We start from the raw sequence: 11,023 nt of genomic DNA on the forward strand, positions 1-11,023 counted from the left end.
ACCTCCTACCGGTCTGCGCCATCCCACAGACGAGAAAGTCGCGAGAACATCCCCCACTACTGCTACGGAAAAAAAGACCACTGCACGAACAAGGCATGCATCTGGCCGTTACATGACGCGCTCAACTGAACGAGCTCTTATTCAGCTAACTGAAAAAACAAACTAGAGAAGCTAGGATCATAGCCGAGCCTGGGTTATCTAACAATCTCCCCCTAACACTGGCTTGGCTCACTTCAACTTGACGACGCCCACCTTGTCACGCAGCTCGCAGAACCGCGCTTTCCCCAGGGACTTCGTCAGAACATCCGCAAGCTGCTCCTGAGTGCTTGTGTAGTCCAGGCAAATTTTTCCACTGTCCACACACTCTCGGATTAAATGAAATTTAGTGTCGATGTGCTTACTGCGATCGTGTAGGACGGGATTCTTGCTCAGGGCGATTGCAGACTGGTTATCCATCTTCAGAGTGGGCGGCTGAACGACGTCGCCGGTGATGTCGCTCAGCAGCTGGACGAGCCACACGGCCTGGCACGCCCCGCTGCCCCGGCCATGTACTCAGCTTCGCCAGGGGCGGGCCCAGGATTCATAAGGTTGGTATTCAAAATTTCAAATGGTGTAAAATTTTTTTACAGTCCAATACACATTAATAGTACATAATTGAGTACCGATAATATAAATGTTTTGTAACTTGAATTTTTCATATATAGATAATAGATGTTATAAATGATCAATATTTCAAAGTGCGAACATTTAAAATAAATAGAGGTGGTATTGATAAGGTCATAAGGAATAAGGATGCTCACAAATCTATAACTCCATAATAATCACAAATTGCAATGATGTATTCACAAAATTTGGATAAATTCGTGAATCCTCACAATGGTTCACTTCACAGGGAACTGGCCAGCTTGTCACACCCGGTTTTAAAAAGAAAACCGAATGCATAGCTATATGTATGCCAGGATCAAGTTTCACACATATAGAGACATCATAAGTGAATAATCAGTACAGTATCACGAAAAAGAGAACTAAAACAAATAAAAGACTATCAGAGTTATACAGCTTATCCTGGAAACGGAGACTCCAAACTTCACAGGCAATCGACTGGGGGTTGCGTACGCCTAGAACTCAGCATCATCTTCAGAAATCTTTATACACCTTCTCCTTCTGAGCAGCAGTAAGCAAGGATGAGTACACTTATGGTTGGTACTCAGCAAGGCCACAAGAAATAACCAGAAAATGATTTAAATCCATCTTTAAGTTTATTAATCATGTGAGGGTCCAAGCCGCTCTTGACCGTGAGCACGGCTAACCGGTTAGTTTTAACTCTGCAGAGGTTGTACACTTTCACCACAATTCGCGTAAAAGTTCCGAAGAACTTTGAACCCAACCACGCAATGTGCTAGCTAGGCACAATACCACACTTCCGAGGTGTGATTGCATAGGGACGCTACGAGGCCTTTACAAAGATTCCCTAACCCGTGACAATCCGCTAAGGTTTCAAGCCAAAGCGGTCATAACACTGTCCTAATGAGGTGGTACCTTGCCAAAGGACCATTAAACAATACCAATTGCCCCAAGAGGACCGAGCTATATCCCGTCGATGCATCCCCTCTTGCCCTTTCGGTAAGACTGTCACAAGCTAGAGTCTCTAATTAATCAGCCAAGACCAGAGCCATATAGTATTGTGGTTGTACTGTTTTCTTGGGTGGTTCTCCATGTTCCAATTAAATCATCATAATACTCTTGTAAATAAAGCATAGATAGAAGTATGGTTAGGGTCACTTGCCTTTCTCCAACGAAAAGCTACTCTTACTGCTCTTCAGCTTTTGCTCACTTGGAACTCTTGATCTTCAACTTCGAACAACGATCCTTCTACTCGGAACAATCTTCGGGCAAACATACAAAGCAAACAACAAGATACATCTAAGAACAATACACCAAAACAAATAAAGGCTTTAAAAGAGCATACTAAAGGATAGAGCTCGTAGCTAAGGTTATGAGAGTGCAAGAAACACGGAAAACGGAGCTAAAACGGCGATTCTATGGAATAAACGATGCTTCAGGGATCTAGTCGCGATTAACTAAAAGGTTAAGGACTAACAGAAAAGATTTGCAAGACACAGAAAACTGTGCTCACAGAGGATAACAAGGTCATAAAACTATCGCACACGTTGCAAGGATCACGTGAGCGTGAGAATCAATGAAAACGGAGTTAAAACGTGAAAGATGTGGCTAAAACAAGGTTCTAGGGACTTGTTTGCAAAGAAACAGAGCTTCCAGGGGCTAGATCTGAAGAAAACAGGGGCTAAAACGAAATTAAACCTAAACTACAGGGGCTAACATGCAAAAACTCGAGCTCTGGACTGCGGGCATGATTTTCCTAAAGGTCAGGGGTTTTACTGTAAATATTTGGACCAAAACCTAATTAGTTTTGTATAGGGCGAGACCGCGGGTTGATTTCGGAAATCATAGAGGACTCTTTTGCAAAAACACCAAGGCTGACCGGTATTGACTTTCTTAGATCTGTTATGGACCGCTGGATTTCCATCCGGCGGCCCTGGGCAGATCGGGCAGAGCGGCGGCGCTGGGACGCCGGCGATGGGGTTAGGCGGCGGCGAGTTCGCCGGCGTGGGCCGGATGCGGCCGTCCGGGCTTGGATGAGGCTCGGGTTTGGTGCAGGAGAGAGCTTGCGACACGGCGAATGCATTTGCGGGCTCAGCAAGACGATCCAGGGTTCAGAGCGGAGCATGCGCCGACGAGAGGCGGAGCAAAAGCTCCGGCGAGCTATTCCCGCACGGAAAAGAGGGAGAAAGAGAGGGGAAGGGCCCTACGAGATTGCTCACGTCGATACAAAGCTCCGGAGGAGGTCTTCGGCGTCGATTGCGTGGCGGAACGGCGAGACGGCGGCGGCTCCGAGCTCCGCGGGGGCTCCAATGGCGGCGGCGGCGGCTTGCGCTAGGGTTTGCGCGAGAGGCGACTGCGGCTTCGGGTTGAATGGGTTCAAGGGGTGCGGGCAGCGCCTTTTATAGGCCAGAGGGGACCGCCTTGGCGTGCGGGCCACGCCGAGGCTGCGGCGGCGCGGTCGGGTCGTGCTGGGACTCAACCAGAGTCCTGGCTGCGCACGGGGGAGGGGATGACCCCGACAGGTGGGCCCCACCTGTCGGCGGCAGAGGGGAGGGGGCGCCGATCTGGGCCGAGAGAGGAAAGTGGGCCGGTGGAAGGGAGGAGTTTGGGCCGCGGGAGAAGAAAAAAAAGAAAGGGAGAGGGAGGTGGGCTGGGCCGGCTGGGCTGAAAACAAGGGGAGGAAAAAGAAAAAAACTTTGCATTTTTGAAACTAAATCAAACAATTCAATTCAAACTCAAATTCAGAGAATTCAAATTTGAACCGAACAACAAACAAAAAAAACAATGCATTGCAACATGAATGCTACACACAAAAAAAAACAACCTTATTTAATTTGGAAAACAACCAATGTTTATTTTCTTTTACACCAAATTCTCTGTAAAGAAAATAAATGTTGGGAAAATTTTAAAACTATAAGAAAATTGTTTATTTATTTTTAATTTTAATCACATCCTGAAATTTAAAAATTTCAGGGTGTGACAGAACTACCCCCTTAAAAGGAATCTCGTCCCGAGATTCACAAGGCTAGCAAGAGACAAAAGTTTAGGTGGGTAGCATCCAACACATATAACTTTCTTCTCGATTATTTCATCTTACAAAAACTCCTCAATTATACTTCTTTATTCTTCGCAACTCATGCCAAACACTTCATGGATACTCATTTTTTAAATATCCATTCTTTCCTCAGCTCTGTTGGCCCATCTAGCATACCCATTTCGACTTCCTCGTTTTGTGGGACATCTATTGGCATAGTGGCCTTTTTCACCACATTTATAGCACATTACTCTTTTAATACGTCCATCCCGACTACTTTTCTGCTCCTCCACAACTCTTGGTGGAATGGCTTGTACATCAGGATCCTTTTTGGCAGAGGGGTCACATGGAGGTCGGACAACTTTTGGAAGTGGTTGATTGAAACTAAGTTGAGTATCGTTATCTGCCAATGGTTGTGGTAACTCCATCTTCTCTTGGCTTGCTTTATTAATTTGTTTCTTAGGCTGCTTGCTTCTTTTAGGCTGAAACTCTTTGAAAGTGATAGTCCAATCCTCAAGGTTTATAGTCGGATTTCTATCTTCAGCTTGAGTAACTCCTTCTAGGTTTGGAACGTGCATAGATAACTTTCTATTGATATCTGAATGATAACGTTGCCTTGCTTCTGCTGTCATTAAGCTATCTTCTTGTAGACACCGACGACCATAATGCTCACAACATTGGCACTTTTCTGAAGTCTTACTAATCTCATGTTGTTCCTCTATCTGTGGCTTTGGTGCTTCATAGTTTCTCTTACACTTTTCATTGTTCCATGCTTCAGCTACTTGCCTCTTCACTGGTCCGGTAGGAATCTTTGCTTTGGTCAACTCCATGCTATGAGGTGATGCCATATTAGGCGGCAACCTTCCTTGTAAGACATGAGCTTGCATAGCTAACAACTTTTCTTTATCAAACGCTGGTAAACCGGTTGGGACTTGATTATCACTGCTAACAGAATTGTGGCTCCTAGGAAAGGAGGCTTGCTCTATAACATGTTGTTGGATATTGACCCTGGTTGGAACCATTGCTTGTACTCCTTGAGTTTGTGCTGGGATGTTGAGGTCTTCTTTCTCCTTTCTGCTGGGACTCACCATCTAGTTGCGTGGGAAGGATAAGGTCAGTAGAGAGAATGAAAAAAAAAGAAAGATCAAATTAACAAAATCCATGATATCCTCTTCAACTCTTGGTGGTCGCAACTTAAAGAAATCAAGGTAGAGGGGGGAAAGACACGGGGGTAACAAAAAGGGAAAGAGAGCATTCTTGTTTTCAGCTTCTTTCATTTGTTGATAATTGTAGACGAGTGTTGCCATAAACTTCCTTCTTGACATCCATTAAAGGATTAGGTAGAAAGACAGAGGATAACAAGGAGGGAGAGGTATAAAAGAAGAACCCATCTAGGCAACTGATGTCATTGTAGGTAGAAGACCCACAATACACCAACAATCATTACAAAAAAGAGAATCAAACAAGGTCATAAAGACAAACATCATCATGCAAACACAGAATTCCACCAGTCAACATAGTCAAAACGATGCTAAACGTTGTTAATAGTGTTAGAAGGGGACATCCTAAACATGGGGATATTTTTCTGCTTCAGCGTTGATGGCATGTGCCTCCCTCATCTTGTTTATTGTTGCTCTTGATGAACTAACAGCTCCATTCTTCAGATGACTTGGACAAGCATGAGGACACGGGGCACGGATCATCTAAATATATTTTTTTTTTGAATTAGAACATATACTTTGGAATCAAAAGTCAAGGGCTGAATCCAAAGCGGCATTTATTTGGAAAGAAAGGAGAGACACTGAGCACATTGTGAATAAAGCAAAGGGGAGATAGGTCCAAAAAAGTAAGTTAAAAAGAATTTCAAGGAGCAACTTCACCAGCGTATCAAAAGGAGGTGAGCTGGATGAAATTTGGAAAATCATACATCAAGGGGGAGGTATGATCGAATTCAGGAAGTGATCCAGGAAAATAAATAAATAGACGGGTTGAGGATCTAACATTTGCAAAATAATGAAGTGCAAATGAAAAGATAGTCAGGAGAGAAAGGTGAGTTATCAAGGCTGACTAAGGAAAGAAAATGGTCAAAGAGTGAAATTATTCACCAAAGAGGTCAAGGGAAAAGTAGGAGTTACTTTTGTGACAAAATAGACCTTAGAAAGCGACCATTGCCATCTAGGCTACGTCCTACAGTCGATACAGCTCTGATACCACTTCTGTCACACCCGGTTTTAAAAAGAAAACCGAATGCATAGCTATATGTATGCCAGGATCAAGTTTCACACATATAGAGACATCATAAGTGAATAATCAGTACAGTATCACGAAAAAGAGAACTAAAACAAATAAAAGACTATCAGAGTTATACAGCTTATCCTGGAAACGGAGACTCCAAACTTCACAGGCAATCGACTGGGGGTTGCATACGCCTAAAACTCAGCATCATCTTCAGAAATCTTTATACACCTTCTCCTTCTGAGCAGCAGTAAGCAAGGATGAGTACACTTATGGTTGGTACTCAGCAAGGCCACAAGAAATAACCAGAAAATGATTTAAATCCATCTTTAAGTTTATTAATCATGTGAGGGTCCAAGCCGCTCTTGACCGTGAGCACGGCTAACCGGTTAGTTTTAACTCTGCAGAGGTTGTACACTTTCACCACAATTCGCGTAAAAGTTCCGAAGAACTTTGAACCCAACCACGCAATGTGCTAGCTAGGCACAATACCACACTTCCGAGGTGTGATTGCATAGGGACGCTACGAGGCCTTTACAAAGATTCCCTAACCCGTGACAATCCGCTAAGGTTTCAAGCCAAAGCGGTCATAACACTGTCCTAATGAGGTGGTACCTTGCCAAAGGACCATTAAACAATACCAATTGCCCCAAGAGGACCGAGCTATATCCCGTCGATGCATCCCCTCTTGCCCTTTCGGTAAGACTGTCACAAGCTAGAGTCTCTAATTAATCAGCCAAGACCAGAGCCATATAGTATTGTGGTTGTACTGTTTTCTTGGGTGGTTCTCCATGTTCCAATTAAATCATCATAATACTCTTGTAAATAAAGCATAGATAGAAGTATGGTTAGGGTCACTTGCCTTTCTCCAACGAAAAGCTACTCTTACTGCTCTTCAGCTTTTGCTCACTTGGAACTCTTGATCTTCAACTTCGAACAACGATCCTTCTACTCGGAACAATCTTCGGGCAAACATACAAAGCAAACAACAAGATACATCTAAGAACAATACACCAAAACAAATAAAGGCTTTAAAAGAGCATACTAAAGGATAGAGCTCGCAGCTAAGGTTATGAGAGTGCAAGAAACACGGAAAACGGAGCTAAAACGGCGATTCTATGGAATAAACGATGCTCCAGGGATCTAGTCGCGATTAACTAAAAGGTTAAGGACTAACAGAAAAGATTTGCAAGACACAGAAAACTATGCTCACAGAGGATAACAAGGTCATAAAACTATCGCACACGTTGCAAGGATCACGTGAGCGTGAGAATCAATGAAAACGGAGTTAAAACGTGAAAGATGTGGCTAAAACAAGGTTCTAGGGACTTGTTTGCAAAGAAACAGAGCTTCCAGGGGCTAGATCTGAAGAAAACAGGGGCTAAAACGAAATTAAACCTAAACTACAGGGGCTAACATGCAAAAACTCGAGCTCTGGACTGCGGGCATGATTTTCCTAAAGGTCAGGGGTTTTACTGTAAATATTTGGACCAAAACCTAATTAGTTTTGTATAGGGCGAGACCGCGGGTTGATTTCGGAAATCATAGAGGACTCTTTTGCAAAAACACCAAGGCTGACCGGTATTGACTTTCTTAGATCTGTTATGGACCGCTGGATTTCCATCCGGCGGCCCTGGGCAGATCGGGCAGAGCGGCGGCGCTGGGACGCCGGCGATGGGGTCAGGCGGCGGCGAGTTCGCCGGCGTGGGCCGGATGCGGCCGTCCGGGCTTGGATGAGGCTCGGGTTTGGTGCAGGAGAGAGCTTGCGACACGGCGAATGCATTTGCGGGCTCAGCAAGACGATCCAGGGTTCAGAGCGGAGCATGCGCCGACGAGAGGCGGAGCAAAAGCTCCGGCGAGCTATTCCCGCACGGAAAAGAGGGAGAAAGAGAGGGGAAGGGCCCTACGAGATTGCTCACGTCGATACAAAGCTCCGGAGGAGGTCTTCGGCGTCGATTGCGTGGCGGAACGGCGAGACGGCGGCGGCTCCGAGCTCCGCGGGGGCTCCAATGGCGGCGGCGGCGGCTTGCGCTAGGGTTTGCGCGAGAGGCGACTGCGGCTTCGGGTTGAATGGGTTCAAGGGGTGCGGGCAGCGCCTTTTATAGGCCAGAGGGGACCGCCTTGGCGTGCGGGCCACGCCGAGGCTGCGGCGGCGCGGTCGGGTCATGCTGGGACTCAACCAGAGTCCTGGCTGCGCACGGGGGAGGGGATGACCCCGACAGGTGGGCCCCACCTGTCGGCGGCAGAGGGGAGGGGGCGCCGATCTGGGCCGAGAGAGGAAAGTGGGCCGGTGGAAGGGAGGAGTTTGGGCCGCGGGAGAAGAAAAAAAAGAAAGGGAGAGGGAGGTGGGCTGGGCCGGCTGGGCTGAAAACAAGGGGAGGAAAAAGAAAAAAAACTTTGCATTTTTGAAACTAAATCAAACAATTCAATTCAAACTCAAATTCAGAGAATTCAAATTTGAACCGAACAACAAACAAAAAAAAACAATGCATTGCAACATGAATGCTACACACAAAAAAAACAACCTTATTTAATTTGGAAAACAACCAATGTTTATTTTCTTTTACACCAAATTCTCTGTAAAGAAAATAAATGTTGGGAAAATTTTAAAACTATAAGAAAATTGTTTATTTATTTTTAATTTTAATCACATCCTGAAATTTAAAAATTTCAGGGTGTGACACAGCTTCTGGCTTTGCGCAAGTGCGCGTGCGCGGCGACCCTGGTGCCTGGCCACATGGGCATTACAACACCCTACGCAGCAATAGCACGGCGGCTGCGCCCTTGTCCCCTGGCACCTACGCGGCTGTGCGCGCCTGGCGGTGGCACGACAGTAAGGGCGGCCGGAGCAGGGCGCCTGCTCCACTGCGTGCCTGAGCCCGCCTCCACGGGCGCACGGCTGCACGGCAGCGGCCAGGCGGGAGGCGGCTCCCTGGCTCGGCTGCGCGACGCGGTAGGCGGCCGGAGCAGGGCGGTAGGGCCCCTCCGCGAGACGGCCGGGGAGGCGGGCGGCGGGGGCGCAAGGCGACGGCAACTTGCAGCAGCTATCAGGCTGGCAGGATGGGCGGCGGCTAGGATAGCGGGCGAGATGGGGGCGTGGGGGAAATCAGAGGAGAATTTTTTTTTCTTGAGGGGTATCGGAAGAGGAGATGGGTGGTCGGGAGGGGAGACGTCTGGTGGATTAATGAATTTGGGCCGTGTATGTGGGCCGGCGGTGAGGGAAGGGAGGTGGGCTGCTCAGTTTTTCGGCCTAAAAGAGAGATTGTGACTGGTATTTTTATTTTTTTGAATCATATACATAGTATAAGCTATATATACAAATTTTTTGTCCAAAAATAATTGGTATTCAACTGAATACCATTGAATTCAATGGGGCCCGCCCCTGAGCTTCGCAGGTCGATAATGCCACCGCCTTCTGCTTCTGAGATTGCCATGTCACTGGCATCTCTCCTAGGAAGAACAGCACACCTGTGGTGCACTTCCTCTCATCAATATCCCCACCCATGTCGCTGTCGCTGTAGCCGATCAGATTGTTGTCGCCACTCGATAGCTTGGGGTAGACGAGGCCGTACTCTGTTGTGCCTGCGATGTAGCGAAGTAGGTGCTTGACGGCGACGAGATGCTCTTGCCGGGGCTTCTCCATGAAACGGCTGACGTATCCCACGGCAAAGGCGATGTCGGGCCACGTGTGCACCAGGTACCGCAAGCTCCCGACCAGGCTGCGGTACATCGTCGCGTCCACCTCCGGCGTCGTGCTTTTGGTAGACAGCTTGAGGCGGACCTCCATGGGCGTTGAGCATGGCTTGCAGGAAGCCAGACCCGCCTTCTCCAGCAACTTCTTGGCGTATGCTGCTTGACCCAGTGTGATCGCGTTTCGGCCTTGCTTCACCTCGATCTCGAGGTAATATGAGAGCAGGCCGAGATCACTCATTCAAAAGAGCCGGTGCATCTCCTCCTTGAACACGTTGATATCCTCCGAGTTTGCCCCTGTGATGATCAAGTCATCCACATAGACGCCCACCACCACACGTGTCTTGCCAGACCCGCACGTGTACATGCCGTGCTTGCTGACACAGCGCTTGAACCCAAGCTTGCGCAGACTGCCGTCGAGCTTCATATTCCATGCTCGTGGCGCCTGCCGAAGCCCGTACAGTGCCTTTTCTAGCTTCAGCACTTTGCCTTCATGTCCTGCAGCGACAAAACCCGGCGGCTGCCGGACATAAACCTCCTTCAGTTCCCCATTGAGGAACACTGACTTGACATCCATATGATGAACAAGCCACCCCTCTCGAGCTGCCACAGCAAGCAGCATGCGAATGGACTCCATCCGAGCAACCGGAGCAAACACCTCATCAAAGTCAACTCCTTCTTGCTGGACATAGCCCTTTGCGACAAGGCGGGCTTTGTGCTTGACGATGGCGCCCACCTCATCATGTTTCACCTTGAACACCCATTTCAAACCAATCGACCGATGGCCATGGGGAAGGTTCACGAGCTTCCATGTCCTGTTCTGCTCGATGGAGGACACCTCTTCCTTCATGGCCTGGCGCCAGCACTCCTCCCGGCGTGCCTCTTCAAATGTTGCCGGCTCCTCCCCCACGGCCAGGAGAAGGTCCTCGTCGACCGCAAGCTCCCGTTCAGCCATGCCAGGCAGCCCGGCCGGCCCCAGTACGTTGTCGAGGGTGCGGAAACGGAGGGGCACCTCGTCGTCATGATCCTCGTCGAGGTCGAGATCACCGGAAGGAGGCGACGCGAACTCCACAGGAGAGCCTGGTGTAGAGGAAGCAGGAGTCCCTGGTGTGCCGCTCCCATGCGCGCCGCCTGGCGCGCTCGCGCTCGACATGGGCGTTCCCAGCGCGACTGGCGTCCCACCAGACATGCCGCCCCTTGAGTGTGCCGGACTCCCCCAAGCGTGCTGCCCTCTTGCAGCTCGCTCACCGTCATGTACTCGATGAGGAATGGCTCCGAGTCCGCTGAGTGAGCGCCGCCGTCGCGCTCGGTCCAGCTCCATGCCCTGCCTTCATCAAACACTGCATCCCGCGAGATATGGACTCGCTTGGACACAGGGTTATAAAACCTGTACACCTTGGTCCCGGTCTCATAACTGATAAGACCATGGGAGTGCTCCGA

The 11,023-nt window shown here is 48.4% G+C and overlaps 1 protein-coding gene across 1 annotated transcript; it reads right to left on the minus strand.

Moving 5' to 3' along the window:
- Positions 1–9,239: 9,239 nt before the first annotated feature.
- LOC120689120 (secreted RxLR effector protein 161-like) lies at positions 9,240–9,680 on the minus strand. Its single transcript, XM_039971455.1, has one exon. The coding sequence runs from the start codon at positions 9,678–9,680 to the stop codon at positions 9,240–9,242; it is 441 nt and encodes a 146-aa protein (XP_039827389.1).
- Positions 9,681–11,023: the final 1,343 nt, after the last annotated feature.

The sequence above is a fragment of the Panicum virgatum genome, chromosome 9N (assembly GCF_016808335.1).
Source record: "Panicum virgatum strain AP13 chromosome 9N, P.virgatum_v5, whole genome shotgun sequence".
NCBI lineage: Eukaryota > Viridiplantae > Streptophyta > Magnoliopsida > Poales > Poaceae > Panicum > Panicum virgatum.